Genomic DNA, 20,227 nt, shown 5'->3' with positions numbered 1-20,227 from the left:
CAATATTTATTTTTGTATGACGAGGCAGCATTTTTTGTGACAGCAATCATCCAAATGTCTATATGGTCAACCCACCCATGACTGTTTCTCCCTGAGGACGGTGACCAACTATGATATGTTGATGCATGAGGACGAGACAGTGATATCTCAAATTATGAGTTCATTAGCTACACCATTTCATATAAACAGCAACGTATGAAGGAAACAACAATACATGGGATGAAAATTGAACTTTATTGTCGCCAATATTTACATGAACATGAATTTTCTTTTCCTTCCAGTATTATGATATACATGAACAAACAACATTTTCCATACAAGCTGCATCGACTACTGCTCCAGCCACGAGATCATTGCCGAATCCACAGGTGTGTCATCGGACTTCATGAGGGCATCAATCTCTTGCATGAAGTCGTCGACATCAACTACGTTCTCCGTCTGCTCACACCCAACAAAGTCGTACGACGATGACGACGAAACCACTTCGGCCGTGGTCGAATCAGTGCCGGTGCCATCAGAAATCAACGAGGGTTGCAACGCTTTCGGGGTTGTCGAGCGAGCATCGTCCACGCACGCCATTTGTTCCGTAGTCGATGCAGCGAAGGTGTCATCGGACATCAGGAAGGCATGGACCTCTTCCAGGCTCCAAAAGAAGGGATCGTCGGTGAAGTACATCTTCTCACACGCGACGAAGTCGATCGACGACGATGACGTGGAAACCTCTACGACCGTGGTCGAATCAATTCGAGTGTCATCGGGCATCAAGCGAGGATCGACAAGGCCTGACGGCGAGGCCTTCGGGATGGTATTCGAGGCTGTGTCGGTGTCATCCGACATCAAGGAGGCTTCAACCTCTCGGGTGAAGAAAGCATCGTCGATGCAGTTCTGTTCATCGCCAAGATCGACCGACGGCGAAGGCGAAGCCAAGAATGCTTCGAGTTCTTCCACAGTTATCAAGGGCTCACCTCCGCAGACATCCGTTGACGATAGAGCGGCGGATGGGACTCCGGCTTCGTTCGGTGCAACTGAGTCGACCGAGGAAAGACGACTCTCCGGGGGTGTCACAGGACGAGCCGATATGGGATGTTGCACCACCGCGGTTGGAGGTGGTGAGACGTCGGACTGCAATGAAAGTGCTGGCTTCTTTGAGAGAGTCGATGCTTTTGCTGAGAGAGCAGAAGATTCCTCTCTATTTCTCTTCTGCCCAACGAGGCTGCCGCCGGAGACCGTCTCTGTCGCGGCCTCCGTGAACGTCGACTCAACCTTTTTGATGAAATTGCCGCCGGAGATGGCATGATGCGAACTCTTCTTAACGTGACAGAGAACTCGTCTCTCGAAGCCCGGGGAACACATCTCATACTCGTACATTACCCACCCGGAGTTTTTCCGCCGGCCATCGTTGAAGGAGAGGAAGCTCTTTCGTCCCACCACCATCTCGCGCCCGTCGACGAGGGACTTGACGGGTTCTTGCTTTTTGTTCAGAGTCCAAGAACCGGTGCCGGCCTTTCGATCGACGCGCGAGCCGCCGCTGTTCTTGGGCTTGCGCTCAGCAAAGAAATAGCCCTCCTGTCGATCGCTGCAGAGAAGATTCCACGGCTCGGTGCCGTAGACATCGGCGAAGGCGACAGCGCGGCTAGGGAGCGGTGTCCCGGCAATGCAGTTGGCGAGGTAGTCGACCACGAGTTCCTCCGCCGTGGGAAGGAACCTGTAACCACTCGGAACGACGTCGACGGGATCCATGGACGACTAAAAACGGTTTCTTGACGAGGAGAGGTGAGGAAATCAACTAGGAGGAGGAGAAGGAGAATGGAACAGAGGAGAGGCGAGAGGCAGGCGAGAAGACAGAGCGAGAGTGGGAGAGGAGAGGGATACGACTATATAGGCAATGGCCGCGCGGGATTGGACAGATTCGATTCTTGAATCGAATCCAAGAAGCGTGTTTCCTGTTCTGTAAGCCCCAAAATTAATTAGACTAATTAGAATTTATCGTTGCATTATATATATATAATGAGAAATGGACTCTCGCACGTGCCTATCCACCAGCGACCCGATCGCCCCCTTCGGTCTTCCTCGGCTCGGGAACGAAGGTGAGCATCGGTTAGAAAGCCTCAGCGAAATGTATGGATTTGAGGGCTGATTTGGAGTTTTATTTGATCGATTTCAGGTTCGAGGATCTTGAAGATGGAGTTATCTACGTTCGTTCTTCTCGTAATGGCTTGTGGTTTGAGGGTGGGAGCTGATGGAACCAATCATAGGTACAAAGAGGGTGATCATGTCCCCCTATTTGCCAATAAGGTCGGACCTTTCCACAACCCCAGGTGATTTCCTTTCGATTCTTGCGTCATTATCGGTTTCGAATTCCTCCTTCGTCGCTGAATTTGCTTTTTTATTTTGCGCATCATTTGAAGCGAATAGATCTTTGTCTGCGTCCCTTGCTTTTCTTCAAGAATGCGATCATCCGTTTGCTTGTTTTGTGATTTAGAATGAACGCAGGATCATGATTCGCTTTTGTAGTTTCATTTTATTTCTCTTAGTCGGTGGTTTTTGTTTTATCGATAGAAATACCCAAGTCTCCATTAAGCGTCAAAGATAAAAATCGTCTTTGATTTCGCATGCTTCGTGTTTTCGTCGCTCCGATCGTTTACTGTTTTGTAAGCTTATTTTGATTCGCGTGGATAGTTGCTTTTTCATTAAATAAGTCAAATTCCGCATTCAAGATTAGGGATTTGTGATCTTGGATCATGTCAAAGCTTAAAAGATTTCCCGCTTTGGCATGCTTCTTGATTTCTGAGACCGATCAAGCAAAGCTAATTTTTGAGTGCTTCATGTTTTAGCAGTGTTTCCAATCCTTTACCATCTTGTTATTTTGGTTTCTCAATAGTTTCTTTTATGAAAAACCAAACTCAATTAAATCTCAGGGATTTTATACTTTTGTGTGCTTCATATTGTAGTGGTGTCAGTTCTGCTTGTTGGATTGTGAGGATCTGTTTCGTTCTGTCGCTTGTTAATAGCCTTATAGATTACCAGGCCCTGTTAATTCTGCTGCCTTTGACCCTGTCTTTGGCATTTTTTAATGATGCTCTTGTTTTAGGATATTTATCTTTTACTTCTAACATTTCATTGTTTCTTGAATGTGACAGTCATTTCCCTTTTGCATCTGCAGCGAGACATATCGTTACTATGACTTGCCATTCTGCTCACCAGGTTATTCACTTATCCTTACTGTTCCATCGACTTCTGAGCTGCTTGAATCTGTTAGCAACACTATTTATACGTTTGTTAGTGTGTACAACTCTTTACGAAACTTTGTTGATTTAGAGCATGTTACCGAAAAGACGGAAGCCCTTGGGGAAGTTCTAAGTGGTGATCGTTTGGTCGATGCACCGTACTTATTAAATTTTCTGGAGGAGCAGCAGTCAAACCTCTACGATTCTCATGCGTGTGCTCAAAAATGATATTTTAAGTAAGATATATAAACTCCACGGTTTTCCTTTTGAAACATATTTCCTGATGTTTATTTTTTCATCTTTCACTAAAATAGTATCATCATGAAGATATTCTCTCATTGAGGAGTCTCTTGAAGATCAAGAGGATTCTGGATGGAAACATATCCTTGGTGACGTCTTCCGATTTCCAAAGAACAAGTCATTGTTTTCAGCTATTATTGGTTCTGGAACTCAGCTCCTTGTGCTGTAAGAGCTCTCACTAAACTCTTCTAATGCTGATTTCTGTTAATATCATCTGCTACTTTTGTCTCATGACTAGTACAATGTTCATCTTCCTTCTTGCACTTGTTGTTGTGTTCTACCCATACAATCGGGGAGCCCTTTACACAGCTCTTGTTGTCATCTATGCTCTGACTTCTGGTATCGCTGGTTACACAGCGAGCTCCTTCTATATGCAGCTCGAAGGGACTAATTGGGTAAGAAGTTGCTTCAGCATTATTTTCTAGTCATACCACTGGTAGTCTGCATGGGTTAATTATCTTTGCCTCTATTTGACTGCAGGTGAGGAATTTGTTGTTGACTGGCTGCTTATTTTGTGGTCCCTTGTTCTTGACTTTCTTCTTCCGGAACACTGTTTCTATTACATATAGCGCAACTGCAGCTCTGCCATTTGGAACCATCCTTGTGATTCTACTTATATGGGCATTGGTTACTTCCCCTTTGCTCATATTGGGTAGGGTTGCCGGTAAAAGCAGCATAACTGAATTCCAAGCTCCATGCCATACCAACAAGCACCCAAGAGAAATTCCTGATTTGGCATGGTATCGAGGAACCAACCTCAGATGGCAATGGCAGGATTCCTTCCTTTTAGTGCCATCTATGTACAAGTAGAACTGTACTATATATTTGCTAGAGTGTGGGGTCACAACATATATACAATATATAGTATGCTTTTTATTGTTTTCATCATTCTTATAATTGGCACAGCGTTCATCACTGTTGCATTGACATATTTCCAACTTGCAGCAGAGGATCATGGGTGGTGGTGGAGGTAAGTATCTGGCCTTCTCTTTTGTACTAGATAATTCTACCATTCAGTTGGTCTAGCATAGACACTGCAGTCTGTTTTTGCATCTTGATACTGTTGTGCTTGAACATATTTGTAAATGCGGTACCTCTTTGTCATTTAGTTGTCTTGAGTCGAGAGTTCTTTGAATCATGGCATACATTAAGGTTTTATTTCAGTTCATCTTTCAAGAACTTCTAGTGCTATTTCATTCATTTTAATTGACACAGTTTACAAGAGTTTCCATGGGCTTCAAGTTTTCGTCTATCATGTGGGTGGTAGATAACTAGATATACCTTATTCCTTTTCTTTGTTTCCTCCATACATTGTGTGTTCATCTTTAATTCATATTCCATAAGAATTTAATCGAGTCAACCTAACAGAAGTGTCTCTGGTGAAGAACTAACTTTTCAATATTGCAACCACATGGAGATTCCTTTGTGTTGAACAACGACCCCTCTTATTATTATTGATTTACATAGACTAGAGTAGCCATTCAATGGCGGTAATTAAGACATTCATTTTGGAACCAAGGTCGATATTTTCAAAGATAACTGCAGTGACACATTAAGATATCATGATACATCTCTCGATCAATGTTAGTTAGTAATCATCGAGCTTGTAACTGTGTCTTCTCCATTGATTCTATTTAAGCCTGTTATTAGTAGTGATTTTGTTTTATGTTCTAATATGTACCAGTTGACAATTTGTGTTGTAGATTGTCAATAATTCCTTGTATTTAGTGTGAACCGATACCTCTTATTTACAAGTTAAAATGTGTGTCAGAATGATCATTATAAATATTCCCAGTAGATTCTGTTTTGTTTTAACAGTTGGATGTCTTCTTGTAGGGTACCGAAGATGATGTAGTGAATTGGCTTCATGGACATGGTTTATGGAAACTAGCGGAAGAACCATACGATCCCTTATGGATCAAAGGAGGAGGTCATTGCAACCTAGAGTTATATCCAGACTACATCCGTCACCTATGCAAGTTTATTCGGGAAATGGAGAACCTCACGACTGCAACCCGGCTCAAGAAGATCCGGCAAACTCTCAAACTCCCTGCCAAAGCTGCTGCAACCACCAGCACCACCATCTTCACGACCAACTGTTGCTGCCAAATTAGATGTAGGAAACCCGATTGCTGGAGCTGCCCACGGAGAGGATGTCTGATGGTGCGATGCTCCAAGGGATCTGCATACCTGTGCAACTGGTGTTGTGGAGATTGGCATTGATGGTGGCATCCGTTGTACAGATTTGCTCAAACTTCTAAACCTATCTATTGTATCGAAACATTAACGAAGGCAATCGGGCTATCGTTTGTGTGCGAATTAAGAGAATAGATACCGGTTTTTTTGAACTGAATCTTCACTGATGATCTCTATGCTGTTGAAATATCAATTTGTTGGTATTATGTAGTCATTGCCAATTTGGCGTTGGTGCGCTTATGTTGTTAAATATATGCAAGATTATGAGAGGAAATGATGTGCACAAAATCTATTTAATACAGTTGCGGCAGCTCTATTGTTCTCTTTTTCTTGATCATTCATGGTTTTAAAGCGATGTCAATGAACAATCAAATACACTGTTCAGCTACGGGAGGGCTTCATCAGTATCCTTTAAATCTCCATAATAACAACAACATGGATCACATAAAAATGATTTACTGGATGATGGTTAGAAGAAGTCAATATTTGGTGACAGCAATCATCCAAATGTCTGACTTTGATATATGGTCAACCCACCCATGACTGTTTCTCCCTGAGGATGGTGACCAACTATGATATGTTGATGCATGAGGACGAGACAGTGATATCTCAAATTATGAGTTCATTAGCTACACAATATCATATAAATACCAACGTATGAAGGAAACAACAATACATGGGATGAAAATTGAACTTTATTGTCGCCAATATTTGCATGAACATGAATTTTCTTTTCCTTCCAGTATTATGATATACATGAACAAACAACATTTTCCATACAAGCTTTCCAAGCTACTGCTCCAGCCACGAGATCATTGCCGAATCCACAGGTGTGTCATCGGACTTCATGAGGGCATCGATCTCTTGCATGAAGTCGTCGACATCAACTACGTTCTCCGTCTGCTCATACCCAACAAAGTCGTACGACGATGACGACGAAACCACTTCGGCCGTGGTCGAATCAGTGCCGGTGCCATCAGAAATCAACGAGGCTTGCAACGCTTTCGGGGTTGTCGAGCGAGCATCGTCCACGCACGCCATTTGTTCCGTAGTCGATGCAGCGAAGGTGTCATCGGACATCAGGAAGGCATGGACCTCTTCCAGGCTCCAAAAGAAGGGATCGTCGGTGAAGTACATCTTCTCACACGCGACCAAGTCGATCGACGACGATGACGTGGAAACCTCTACGACCGTGGTCGAATCAATTCGAGTGTCATCGGGCATCAAGCGAGGATCGACAAGGCCTGACGGCGAGGCCTTCGGGATGGTATTCGAGGCTGTGTCGGTGTCATCCGACATCAAGGAGGCTTCAACCTCTCGGGTGAAGAAAGCATCGTCGATGCAGTTCTGTTCATCGCCAAGATCGACCGACGGCGAAGGCGAAGCCAAGAATGCTTCGAGTTCTTCCACAGTTATCAAGGGCTCACCTCCGCCGACATCCGTTGACGATAGAGCGGCGGATGGGACTCCGGCTTCGTTCGGTGCAACTGAGTCGACCGAGGAAAGACGACTCTCCGGGGGTGTCACAGGACGAGCCGATATGGGATGTTGCACCACCGCGGTTGGAGGTGGTGAGACGTCGGACTGCAATGAATGTGCTGGCTTCTTTGAGGGAGTCAATGCTTTTGCTGAGAGAGTAGAAGATTCCTCTCTATTTCTCTTCTGCCCAACGAGGCTGCCGCCGGAGATCGTCTCTGTCGCGGCCTCCGTGAACGTCGACTCAACCTTTTTGATGAAATTGCCGCCGGAGATGGCATGATGCGAACTCTTCTTAACGTGACAGAGAACTCGTCTCTCGAAGCCCGGGGAACACATCTCATACTCATACATTACCCACCCGGAGTTTTTCCGCCGGCCATCGTTGAAGGAGAGGAAGCTCTTTCGTCCCACCACCATCTCGCGCCCGTCGACGATGGACTTGACGGGTTCTTGCTTTTTGTTCAGAGTCCAAGAACCGGTGCCGGCCCTTCGATCGACGCGCGGGCCGCCGCTGTTCTTGGGCTTGCGCTCCGCAAAGAAATAGCCCTCCTGTCGACCGTTGCAGAGAAGATTCCACGGCTCGGTGCCGTAGACATCGGCGAAGGCGACAGCGCGGCTAGGGAGCCGTGTGCCGGCAACGCAGTTGGCGAGGTAGTCGACCACGAGTTCCTCCGCCGTGGGAAGGAACCTGTAACCACTCGGAACGACGTCGACTGGATCCATGGACGACTAAAGACGGTTTCTTGACTAAGAGAGGTGAGGAAATCAACGAGGAGGAGGGGAAGGAGAATGGAACAGAAGAGAGGCGAGAGGCAGGCGAGAAGACAGAGCGAGAGTGGGAGAGGAGAGGGATACGACTATATAGGCAATGGCCGCGCGGGATTGGACAGATTCGATTCTTGAATCGAATCCAAGAAGCGTGTTTCCTGTTCTGTAAGCCCCCAAATTAATTAGACTAATTAGAATTTATCGTTGCATTATATATATATATATATATATATATATATATATATATATAATTAGAAATCGACTCTCGCACGTGCCTATCCACCAGCGAGCCGATCGCCCCCTTCGGTCTTCCTCGGCTCGGGAACGAAGGTGAGCATCGGTTAGAAAGCCTCAGCGAAATGTATGGATTTGAGGGCTGATTTGGAGTTTTATTTGATCGATTTCAGGTTCGAGGATCTTGAAGATGGAGTTATCTACGTTGGTTCTTCTCGTAATGGCTTGTGGTTTGAGGGTGGGAGCTGATGGAACCAATCATTGGTACAAAGAGGGTGATCATGTCCCCCTATTTGCCAATAAGGTCGGACCTTTCCACAACCCCAGGTGATTTCCTTTCGATTCTTGCGTCATTATCGGTTTCGAATTCCTCCTTCGTCGCTGAATTTGCTTTTTTATTTTGCGCATCATTTGAAGCGAATAGATCTTTGTCTGCGTCCCTTGCTTTTCTTCAAGAATGCGATCATCGGTTTGCTTGTTTTGTGATTTAGAATGAACGCAGGATCATGATTCGCTTTTGTAGTTTCATTTTATTTCTCTTAGTCGGTGGTTTTTGTTTTATCGATCGAAATACCCAAGTCTCCATTAAGCGTCAAAGCTAAAAATCGTCTTTGATTTCGCATGCTTCGTGTTTTCGTCGATCCGATCGTTTACTGTTTTGTAAGCTTATTTTGATTCGCGTGGATAGTTGCTTTTTCATTAAATAAGTCAAATTCCGCATTCAAGATTAGGGATTTGTGATCTTGGATCATGTCAAAGCTTAAAAGATTTCCCGCTTTGGCATGCTTCTTGATTTCTGAGTCCGATCAAGCAAAGCTAATTTTTGAGTGCTTCATGTTTTAGCCGTGTTTCCAATCCTTTACCATCGATTGTTATTTTGGTTTCTCAATAGTTTCTTTTATGAAAAACCAAACTCTATTAAATCTCAGGGATTTTATACTTTGGTGTGCTTCATATTGTAGTGGTATCAGTTCTGCTTGTTGGATTGTGAGGATCTGTTTCGTTCGGTCGCTTGTTAATAGCCTTATAGATTACCAGGCCCTGTTAATTCTGCTGCCTTTGACCCTGTCTTTGGCATTTTTTTAATGATGCTCTTGTTTTAGGATATTTATCATTTACTTTTAACATTTCAGTGTTTCTTGAATGTGACAGTCATTTCCCTTTTGCATCTGCAGCGAGACATATCGTTACTATGACTTGCCATTCTGCTCACCAGGTTATTCGCTTATCCTTACTGTTCCATCGACTTCTGAGCTGCATGAGTCTGTTAGCAACACTATTTATACGTCTGTTAGTGTGTACAACTCTTTACAAAACTTTGTTGATTTAGAGCATGTTACCGAAAAGACGGAAGCCCTTGGGGAAGTTCTAAATGGTGATCATTTGGTCGATGCACCGTACGAATTAAATTTTCTGGAGGAGCAGCAGTCAAACCTCTACGATTCTCATGCGTGTGCTCAAAAATGATATTTTAAGGTAAGATATATAAACTCCATGGTTTTCCTTTTGAAACATATTTCCTGACGTTTGCTTTTTCATCTTTCACTAAAATACTATCATCATGAAGATATTCTCTCATTGAGGAGTCTCTTGAAGATCAAGAGTATTCTGGATGGAAACATATCCTTGGTGACGTCTTCCGATTTCCAAAGAACAAGTCATTGTTTTCGGCTATTATTGGTTCTTGAACTCAGCTCCTAGTGCTGTAAGAGCTCTCACTAAACTCTTCTAATGCTGATTTCTGTTAATATCATCTGATACTTTTGTCCCATGACAATTGTTGCTTGAACATATTTGTAAATGCGGTACCTCTTTTGTCATTCAGTTGTCTTGAGTCGAGAGTCTTTGAATCATGGCATACATTAAGGTTTTATTTCAATTCATCTTTCAAGAACTTCTAGTGCTATTTTATTCATTTTAATTGACACGGTTTACAAGAGTTTCCATGGGCTTCAAGTTTTCGTCTATCTTGTGGGTAGTAGATAACTAGATATACCTTATTCCTTTCCTTAGTTTCCTCCATACATTGTGTGTTCATCTTTAATTCATATCCCTTGAGAATTTAATCGTGTCAACCAAGCTGAAGTATCTCTGGTGAAGAACTTACTTTTCAATATCGCAACCACATGGAGATTCCTTTGTGTTGAACAACGACCCCTCTTATTATTATTGATATTGTCTTCTAAACAGAAAAACCCTTTGGAAATGAATGAACGCTTGTCTTAAATTAAAATTAGATTTCTATCCATCTCTACGAAAACCAAGTCCACTAATTTGGAAGACATTGCCACTCTGCTATCTTTTATATTTGCTAGATTAAATGGAAAAAGAATGAAAAGTGCGCTGCAGCTGATCATATGTTTGATGGTCAGAGTTTTACCCGATTGAATGCTTTTTTTCATCATCCTAAGTGAATGGCTAATTAAATGCCAATATCTTACTGATTTTCGATGATTGATTGGTTGTCAAAGCTGAAAATGGATTTGATGAGAGGATTTCATATATATGATCCAAAGAGTTATAAACGCTTGCATATTTGGAGAAGCTTACATGATTTAGCCTTATCAAAAGCTGTATATCTAATGCAATATTAAAAACCTTAAGTGACACATCAAATTTCTGATGTGGATATTAGTTACTTGAGTGGAGGACACTATCGCAATCCAACAATTGTCCATTGATCAATTTCTATTGGAATCTTAGGAAAAATGCATTAGATGGAAGTAAACTTGTGCTACGAAAGACTTGTAATTGCTGTGGTTATAGTGCCATACGAAATCAACTTTTTAGCAGGTAACTCCCGACATGTCAAAATTTTCTCCATTCTTGAAGATGTGATTACATTTGTTTTAGCATATATCTAATACTAATTCATCATATTTTCTGAATAACAGTAATCATAAGTGGATGTCACAGCTGTGTATGACAGAGAATTACAAGCTTTTAGATCTTTCGATCTTCCTAATCTATGTCATGCCATCTGAGGGGCTTGAGGGTGTATATATGAAAACAAACTTTGCTGTTTCTGACTAGAACCATAATAGAATGGTGTCCTATATGCTGCAGAAATCTTGTATTAGCTGACTGCTGAGTAGCACAGCTCAAAATAAAGGTTGCCGCTCTATATAATTTTATTTTTTATTTGCTAATGAAAAAAGTTCTATAATTTTATTTGTTAGCAGCACAGCACACCCACAAAGTGATGTTCAGACGTAAGTAACTAATAGAACTTTTGGAAACTTGATTCGTTGTATTTGTGGTGACAAACCAAGACAATGAGATTTCACCCTTGCACAAACTGAATTTACCTATAACAGCATAATTCATAGTTTTATTGTAGCGTCACTGTTCTCTATTGTTTAAAAGAAAGTGCCGAAGCATGTTCTAAATTTTGGTTGCCTACAAAAAACTCTTGATATGTGTGTAGCAGCTAACAACATGGCTGAGCAAGTATAATCAACCTAGGCTAATGTGAAGAAGTTGAAAGTTACTAATGCCAAGTACAAGGAAGCAGTTGATAAGCACAGGAGAGAAAAGGTGTTCAAGGAAGAAAATATAGTTATGGTGTACATGCGAAAAGAGAGATTTCCCGTAGGCACTTACAACAAATTAAAGTCGAAGAAGTATGGTCCCCATAAAGTCTTAAAGAAAATTAATAACAATGCTTATGTGATTGATTTACTAGATGATTGTGAAATTCAAAGACCTTCAATGTTGTAGACTTATATGACTCCTTTTCAAATGAGAATCCATTGTATTCAGATATAAACTCGAGGATGAGATTTTTCTCTATTGGAGGTGATTAGTATGGAACAAGCAGAAGGAGACTAGTTTCAAAGAGCCTAAAGCTACCCACTTATCACTTTATTTCTCCCACATTGTTAATTTTTATGTTTCTTTCAATTATCTCACATTGTAAGTTGGTTAGTTTTCAAGGCCTAGAACTAGTATAAATGATGACCTCATCTAAGCATATGGAATCATAAAAAAAGCAATATCTTCAAGTATTGTAAAGGTTGTCTCCACTATTAAGGAGTTTATTTCCCTCATCCTCCCTTATAAGGTTAGTTTACTAGACTCATTTTTGGTAGTAATTTCTTAATTTTGTTTCTGCTCTGCGTCAAATAGTTATATCGGTTTATAATAGGTTGGGAGGTGACGAAGGTGTTTATTATAATGTATATGTAATTATTTGATGATTAGCAGCGTTCGAGTGCTTGTGAAGATGTATACGAAAATATAACAACATATCAATAGCAAAACTCATGAAAAGTTGAATGTTTATAAATAATTTTTAGATTTTTTATGGAATGTGTTCAATATTATGCTTGTTTTGAGTCCTCCAAAATTTTCTTTCAAAGAATAGGAAGCTGAACTTCTCTGATTCTTGTTTAACATGTTTTTCACTTGTTTATTGACTTATTCTTTTTGTTTTCGTTGCTTTCGAAGTCTTATATAATGGTGTTTGCTTTCTTGTAACATGCAGATATGGCTATTCAGGATATGGAGCATCTACTGGTAATGTAGGCTATTTTCTTGAGATAAATGGTTTGCTAAGGGTGATCTAAATTTTTTGTGTGGGGTGGTAGGTTGGAGTTTGGGGTGCCAGTTGGACTCTCAATCAAAACCAGTCTACTGTTAGACATTGTTGCATATGTTTTTGTCTCAATGTGATCTAGATTTGCGAGAGCCATCGAGATATTTCTGCTAAGTTTTGTTAGTATTTTTAGTATTTTTGTTGTTCATTGGATTTCCAAGGACTCATTTCAAGTTTTTGTGATCTTGTGTTTCCTTTCACTGTCTAACTTTATAGGTTTGCACAGAAGTTGAATTAATCTAACATTCATTTCTTTATGTTCGAATATGTACCGGTTGTCAATTTGTGTTATAGATTGTTAATAATTCCTTGTATTTAGTGTGAACTGATACCCCTTATTTAGAAGTTAAAATGTGTGTGTCAGAATGATCATTATAAATATTCCCGGTAGATTATGTTTTGTTTTAACAGTAGGATGTCTTTCTTGTAGGGTACCGAAGATGATGTAGTGAATTGGCTTCATGGACATGGTTTATGGAAACTAGCGGAAGAACCGTATGATCCCTTATGGATCAAAGGAGGAGGTCATTGTAACCTAGAGTTATATCCAGACTACATCAGTCACCTATGCAAGTTTATTCGGGAAATGGAGAACGTCACGACTGTAACCCGGCTCAAGAAGATCCGGCAAACTCTCAAACTCCCTGCCAAAGCTGTCGCAACCACCAGCGCCACCACCTTCACGACCAACTGTTGTTGCCAAATTAGATGCAGGAAACCCGATTGCTGGAGCTGCCCACGGAGAGGATGTCTGATGGTGCGATGCTCCAAGGGATCTGCATACCTGTGCAACTGGTGTTGTGGAGATTGGCATTGATGGTGGCATCCGCTGTACAGATTTGCTCAAACTTCTAAACCTGTCTATTGTATCGAAACATTAACGAAGGCAATCGGACTATCGTTCGTGTGCGAATTAAGAGAATAGATACCGATTTTTTTGAACTGAATCTTCACTGATGATCTCTATGCTGTTGAAATATCAATTTGTTGGTATTATGTAGTCATTGCCAATTTGACGATGGTGTGCTTATGTTGTTAAATATATGCAAGATTATGAGAGGAAATGGTGTGCACAAAATCTATTTCAATACAGTTGTAGCAGCTATGTTGTTCTCTTTTTCTTGATCATTCATGGTTTAAAGTGATGTCAATGAACAATCAAATACACTGTTCAGCTACAGGAGGGCTTCATCCATCAGTATCCTTTAAATCAACATAATAACAACAACATGGATCACATAAAAATGATTTACCGGATGATGGTTAGAGGCAGCATTTTTTGTGACAGCAATCATCCAAATGTCTATATGGTCAACCCACCCATGACTGTTTCTCCCTGAGGACGGTGACCAACTATGATATGTTGATGCATGAGGACGAGACAGTGATATCTCAAATTATGAGTTCATTAGCCACACCATTTCATATAAACAGCAACGTATGAAGGAAACAACAATACATGGGATGAAAATTGAACTTTATTGTCGCCAATATTTACATGAACATGAATTTTCTTTTCCTTCCAGTATTATGATATACATGAACAAACAACATTTTCCATACAAGCTGCATCGACTACTGCTCCAGCCACGAGATCATTGCCGAATCCACAGGTGTGTCATCGGACTTCATGAGGGCATCAATCTCTTGCATGAAGTCGTCGACATCGACTACGTTCTCCGTCTGCTCACACCGAACAAAGTCGTACGACGATGACGACGAAACCACTTCGGCCGTGGTCGAATCAGTGCCGGTGCCATCAGAAATCAACGAGGCTTGCAACGCTTTCGGGGTTGTCGAGCGAGCATCGTCCACGCACGCCATTTGTTCCGTAGTCGATGCAGCGAAGGTGTCATCGGACATCAGGAAGGCATGGACCTCTTCCAGGCTCCAAAAGAAGGGATCGTCGGTGAAGTACATCTTCTCACACGCGACCAAGTCGATCGACGACGATGACGAGGAAACCTCTACGACCGTGGTCGAATCAATTCGAGTGTCATCGGGCATCAATAGAAGATCGACTAGGTCTGACGGCGAGGCCTTCGGGATGGTATTCGAGGCTGTGTCGGTGTCATCCGACATCAAGGAGGCTTCAACCTCTCGGGCGAAGAAAGCATCGTCGATGCAGTTCTGTTCATCGCCAAGATCGACCGACGGCGAAGGCGAAGCCAAGAATGCTTCGAGTTCTTCCACAGTTATCAAGGGCTCACCTCCGCCGACATCCGTTGACGATAGAGCGGCGGATGGGACTCCGGCTTCGTTCGGTGCAACTGAGTCGACCGAGGAAAGACGACTCTCCGGGGGTGTCACAGGACGAGCCGATATGGGATGTTGCACCACCGCGGTTGGAGGTGGTGAGACGTCGGACTGCAATGAATGTGCTGGCTTCTTTGAGGGAGTCAATGCTTTTGCTGAGAGAGTAGAAGATTCCTCTCTATTTCTCTTCTGCCCAACGAGGCTGCCGCCGGAGATCGTCTCTGTCGCGGCCTCCGTGAACGTCGACTCAACCTTTTTGATGAAATTGCCGCCGGAGATGGCATGATGCGAACTCTTCTTAACGTGACAGAGAACTCGTCTCTCGAAGCCCGGGGAACACATCTCATACTCATACATTACCCACCCGGAGTTTTTCCGCCGGCCATCGTTGAAGGAGAGGAAGCTCTTTCGTCCCACCACCATCTCGCGCCCGTCGACGATGGACTTGACGGGTTCTTGCTTTTTGTTCAGAGTCCAAGAACCGGTGCCGGCCCTTCGATCGACGCGCGGGCCGCCGCTGTTCTTGGGCTTGCGCTCCGCAAAGAAATAGCCCTCCTGTCGACCGTTGCAGAGAAGATTCCACGGCTCGGTGCCGTAGACATCGGCGAAGGCGACAGCGCGGCTAGGGAGCGGTGTGCCGGCAACGCAGTTGGCGAGGTAGTCGACCACGAGTTCCTCCGCCGTGGGAAGGAACCTGTAACCACTCGGAACGACGTCGACGGGATCCATGGACGACTAAAAACGGTTTCTTGATGAAGAGAGGTGAGGAAATCAACTAGGAGGAGGAGAAGGAGAATGGAACAGAGGAGAGGCGAGAGGCAGGCGAGAAGACAGAGCGAGAGTGGGAGAGGAGAGGGATACGACTATATAGGCAATGGCCGCGCGGGATTGGACAGATTCGATTCTTGAATCGAATCCAAGAAGCGTGTTTCCTGTTCTGTAAGCCCCCAAATTAATTAGACTAATTAGAATTTATCGTTGCATTATATATTTATGTATAATTAGAAATTAACTTTCGCACGTGCCTATCCACCAGCGAGCCGATCGCCCCCTTCGGTCTTCCTCGGCTCGGGAACGAAGGTGAGCGTCGGTTAGAAAGCCTCAGCGAAATGTATGGATTTTAGGGCTGATTTGGAGTTTTATTTGATCGATTTCAGGTTCGAGGATCTTGAAGATGGAGTTATCTACGTTCGTTCTTCTCGTAATGGCTTGTGGTTTGAGGGTGGGAGCTGATGGAACCAATCATAGGTACAAAGAGGGTGATCATGTCCCCCTATTTGCCAATAAGGTCGGACCTTTCCACAACCCCAGGTGATTTCCTTTCGATTCTTGCGTCATTATCGGTTTCGAATTCCTCCTTCGTCGCTGAATTTGCTTTTTTATTTTGCGCATCATTTGAAGCGAATAGATCTTTGTCTGCGTCCCTTGCTTTTCTTCAAGAATGCGATCATCCGTTTGCTTGTTTTGTGATTTAGAATGAACGCAGGATCATGATTCGCTTTTGTAGTTTCATTTTATTTCTCTTAGTCGGTGGTTTTTGTTTTATCGATAGAAATACCCAAGTCTCCATTAAGCGTCAAAGCTAAAAATCGTCTTTGATTTCGCATGCTTCGTGTTTTCGTCGCTCCGATCGTTTACTGTTTTGTAAGCTTATTTTGATTCGCGTGGATTGTTGCTTTTTCATTAAATAAGTCAAATGCCGCATTCAAGATTAGGGATTTGTGATCTTGGATCATGTCAAAGCTTAAAAGATTTCCCGCTTCGGCATGCTTCTTGATTTCTTAGTCCGATCAAGCAAAGCTAATTTTTGAGTGCTTCATGTTTTAGCCGTGTTTCCAATCCTTTACCATCGATTGTTATTTTGGTTTCTCAATAGTTTCTTTTATGAAAAACCAAACTCTATTAAATCTCAGGGATTTTATACTTTGGTGTGCTTCATATTGTAGTGGTATCAGTTCTGCTGGTTGGATTGTGAGGATCTGTTTCGTTCGGTCGCTTGTTAATAGCCTTATAGATTACCAGGCCCTGTTAATTCTGCTGCCTTTGACCCTGTCTTTGGCATTTTTTAATGATGCTCTTGTTTTAGGATATGGATCATTTACTTTTAACATTTCAGTGTTTCTTGAATGTGAAAGTCATTTCCCTTTTGCATCTGCAGCGAGACATATCGTTACTATGACTTGCCATTCTGCTCACCAGGTTATTCGGTTATCCTTACTGTTCCATCGACTTCTGAGCTGCATGAGTCTGTTAGCAACACTATTTATACGTTTGTTAGTGTGTACAACTCTTTACAAAACTTTGTTGATTTAGAGCATGTTACCGAAAAGACGGAAACCCTTGGGGAAGTTCTAAATGGTGATCGTTTGGTCGATGCACCGTACTGTCACGGACAAACTTTGAAACAGGATGTTTGATGTAATGCTTATATCTGTCCGTGTCTGTTGGCATGTTCATGCCTTGTAAAACATGTAGAGGGGCAGCCGAAGGCTTATAAGTCCCATTTTAGTTGGGTTGGTGGCCTCTTTAGGCTTGTAAATAAAGGTTGTGTCATGTGGACACGTGCGAGAGCTTTTCGGTCTGTAATGGACCATTTTACCCTTTGTTGTGCCACTGTTCAGAGCTTGTAAAGTCTGTTTGTAATTTGCATTGTCTATGAAGTGTTTTTCGGACATGTTTGCTTGTGGATCCCGTTTGAGGCGTTCTCTCTAACCCGTTCTCTCTTTTGATGGTCCTAAGGGACAATGGGAGGCTTCGGGGAGGCTGACCTTTGCGGACGGACACGCAAGGGTGCCGCACGACTTAGGCAAAACCAGCTAAGTCCGTGTTATATGGTATCAGAGCGGGACAAGCACTCATAGAAACACTTGACATGCAAACGTGGGGGACCTAGCGGGGCTGCGTTGAGGGCAGTCAGCACACGCGCGACCGTTTGAGGGAAAACGGGCATGGAGATGTAGGGAAAGGAGTCGCTCAGAGGAGCGGGCATCCGAGATTGGCATTCAGAGGAATGGCCAACCCTTCGCGCAAGAGGCACCACGAGAACAGGCAAGCTTGGAAGAATTTGGAGCGCACAAAGGTTGGGATGGCTGAGTTTGAGCTACGGCTCAACGTTGACAACTATACTTGATGGTGCTCTAGGCAAGCGAGGCGCTTGGCAAGAATGAGACCATGCAAGGTGGAAAGAGTTGCTCAACGACCAAAAGAGTTATGCAAAGCTCACGGAGGTGAGGGGAATTGCTAACTCGAAGATTTTGGTACTCATGCATGGGCTTGTATGCGGACGACGGAATGTTCGTGGCCATCCCAAGGCGGCCGAGACTCGGCACCATGGAGCATTGAAACTTTCTCTTCGGCATGTGAAGGATACGTCCGTAGGCGGCTGAAGTGTGCAATGAGTTCAGCATGTTGCTAGACCTTGAGGGGTGCAGTGGGGGCTGTATTGACGGGGAGTCGCAATCTAGCAAGTGCGTTTGCAGGAGGCAGAACAATGCACAGTTTGTTTAGCAGATCGGAGTAGTCCAAGGGGATGGTGGTCTCCGAAACGAAGAGAGATGTTGCTCCAACGGGATAAGTCTCAGCACTCCAGAGGGAGAATCATGTGAGACGGACTTCACATGTTGAGGAAGAGTACCTCACAAACAACAACTCCACGAAGCTCAATGGACCGAGCAAGCAGCGAGGAGTTGCCGCATGATCTCGCTCGAGAGAATGCATTGGTGGATGCATTGCGAGATCAAGTGGGGGAGCAACACAATCGAAGGCACACTTGGAGTCGATATGAGATCGGACTCAAGGGAGGGCTGACCCGTGGAATGGTGGGCACGAGGGCCACCATCGACTCAATGCGAAAACGAGGAGCGGAGCAACTTGGGTGTAACTTGGCGAAGTACCCAAGCCGCATGAAGGGAGCCAGCAGAGAAGTTGGAACATGGAGCAGAGGCACAGTGCTTTCCTTAGACAGAGGTCAAGGACATGAACTCTTGCAGAGGCAAGAGCAGGATCATGTTGTTCCATGGGTCCTTCATTCTGACGGAGCGGACTCATCTTGCATGGTGCCAAAGACGAAGGGAGCTTCGGGGCACATGCACCTTATCTCGGAGGAGCATTTGAGGGAGGAACTAAGGCGACTCAATTTGCGGAGGCGAAGTTGGGTTCAGAAGGCCTTAGCACGGGGCAAGAGGACGCAGAGGCGGGTACTCTTGAAGAATATGCCACAGTGTTGCCATTCGAGTTGCTATGAAGGAAGCGGTGCGCAGTGGAGATTGTGCTGGTAGGGGCAGAGGCCCAGGATCCAGACAATGGTGCATCAATTGCAGCGAAGTCGGGGGACTTCGGGAGCTACTAGGCGACGGACTATCCTAGAGCGGTGCTTCATCTAGGTGTGGCCCAAGAGTGGGTGGATGAAGGTCGATTGCCAAAGGAGCGAACAAAATCGAAGGTGGATGAGACCCTGCGATGTATTGGCAGAGGCCACACATTGAGGGTTCACAATTCGAGTTTATTCCCCAAGGATCAGAATGCAATGGAGATGTCACCAGGAGGCGACATGGTGCAGCGGATCGTGGTGGAACAGTTCGTGGCAATGCGATACACACGACAGTGGGTCCCGTGAGGGATGAGATCATATGGAGGTATGATCGGGAGCTACTGGGAGCTCCGCTTTGGTGAACAACACGACGGCAAGAAGGGCTATGGATTCAAGGAGTGAAGGCCATGGTACCGCAGAGGCGGGTCTTCCGGGCGTGCACCGAATTTTGCATCGGATGAAAACCTTGGTCATCAGCATATGGGGGCTGGGTTCCACCAAGGGAAAAGTTCGTATGCAAGTACCAGGGAGTCCCATGGGAGGGACTTGATCATGCAGAGGTATGATCGAAGCAGCTGGAGAGTTGGACTGCTCCAGAGCTCATATTCGCTTAAGGGAGCCCGGCAAGTCAGAGGACAAGGCCGAGTAAGCGAACGTTGCTACCAAGGAAGCTATGGAGAACAGAATCGGTGCAAACCCTACAATGCGATGGCAGAGGCCATGCATGGGAGTTGCAGTCTGTCTTTCCATCGACCAAACAGACTGCTTGGAGAACACGGAGGTGTTGGAGCAGGGGGTCGAAAGGGGCGAGGAAGCGACGATGAGTCCAGAGGGACTTAGCTACCCATAGTCAAGCAATCA

At 44.0% G+C, this 20,227-nt stretch overlaps 3 protein-coding genes, 2 long non-coding RNA genes and 1 pseudogene across 6 annotated transcripts; 3 read left to right on the top strand and 3 right to left on the bottom strand.

Moving 5' to 3' along the window:
• Positions 1–330: 330 nt before the first annotated feature.
• LOC135608771 (protein CUP-SHAPED COTYLEDON 2-like) lies at positions 331–1,740 on the bottom strand. The gene has a single exon (XM_065101811.1). The coding sequence runs from the start codon at positions 1,738–1,740 to the stop codon at positions 331–333; it is 1,410 nt and encodes a 469-aa protein (XP_064957883.1).
• A 1,334-nt stretch (positions 1,741–3,074) lies between these two features.
• LOC135610571 (transmembrane 9 superfamily member 2-like) lies at positions 3,075–5,875 on the top strand (annotated as a pseudogene).
• A 640-nt stretch (positions 5,876–6,515) lies between these two features.
• LOC135608770 (protein CUP-SHAPED COTYLEDON 2-like) lies at positions 6,516–7,925 on the bottom strand. Its single transcript, XM_065101809.1, has one exon. It carries the CDS (start codon positions 7,923–7,925, stop codon positions 6,516–6,518), a length of 1,410 nt encoding a protein of 469 aa, XP_064957881.1.
• A 415-nt stretch (positions 7,926–8,340) lies between these two features.
• LOC135610569 (uncharacterized) lies at positions 8,341–13,743 on the top strand. 2 transcript variants are annotated; one of them, XR_010486209.1, is made up of 4 exons: positions 8,341–9,420; positions 9,535–9,680; positions 9,772–10,997; positions 11,099–13,743. It is a non-coding gene; the product is annotated as an uncharacterized LOC135610569 (long non-coding RNA). The 2 variants fall into 2 exon arrangements; XR_010486208.1 differs by having other exon boundaries at positions 9,772–13,743.
• Positions 13,744–14,376: 633 nt separating this feature from the next.
• Positions 14,377–15,786, bottom strand: LOC135608769 (protein CUP-SHAPED COTYLEDON 2-like). Its single transcript, XM_065101808.1, has one exon. The coding sequence runs from the start codon at positions 15,784–15,786 to the stop codon at positions 14,377–14,379; it is 1,410 nt and encodes a 469-aa protein (XP_064957880.1).
• Positions 15,787–16,169: 383 nt separating this feature from the next.
• Positions 16,170–17,658, top strand: LOC135610568 (uncharacterized). Its single transcript, XR_010486207.1, has 2 exons — positions 16,170–16,368; positions 17,216–17,658. It is a non-coding gene; the product is annotated as an uncharacterized LOC135610568 (long non-coding RNA).
• The last annotated feature ends 2,569 nt before the right edge of the window (positions 17,659–20,227 follow it).

The sequence above is a fragment of the Musa acuminata genome, chromosome BXJ2-4, assembly GCF_036884655.1.
Source record: "Musa acuminata AAA Group cultivar baxijiao chromosome BXJ2-4, Cavendish_Baxijiao_AAA, whole genome shotgun sequence".
NCBI lineage: Eukaryota > Viridiplantae > Streptophyta > Magnoliopsida > Zingiberales > Musaceae > Musa > Musa acuminata.
The sequence above is the reverse complement of the archived record's forward strand: the minus strand, read 5'-3'. Positions and strand labels throughout refer to the sequence as shown.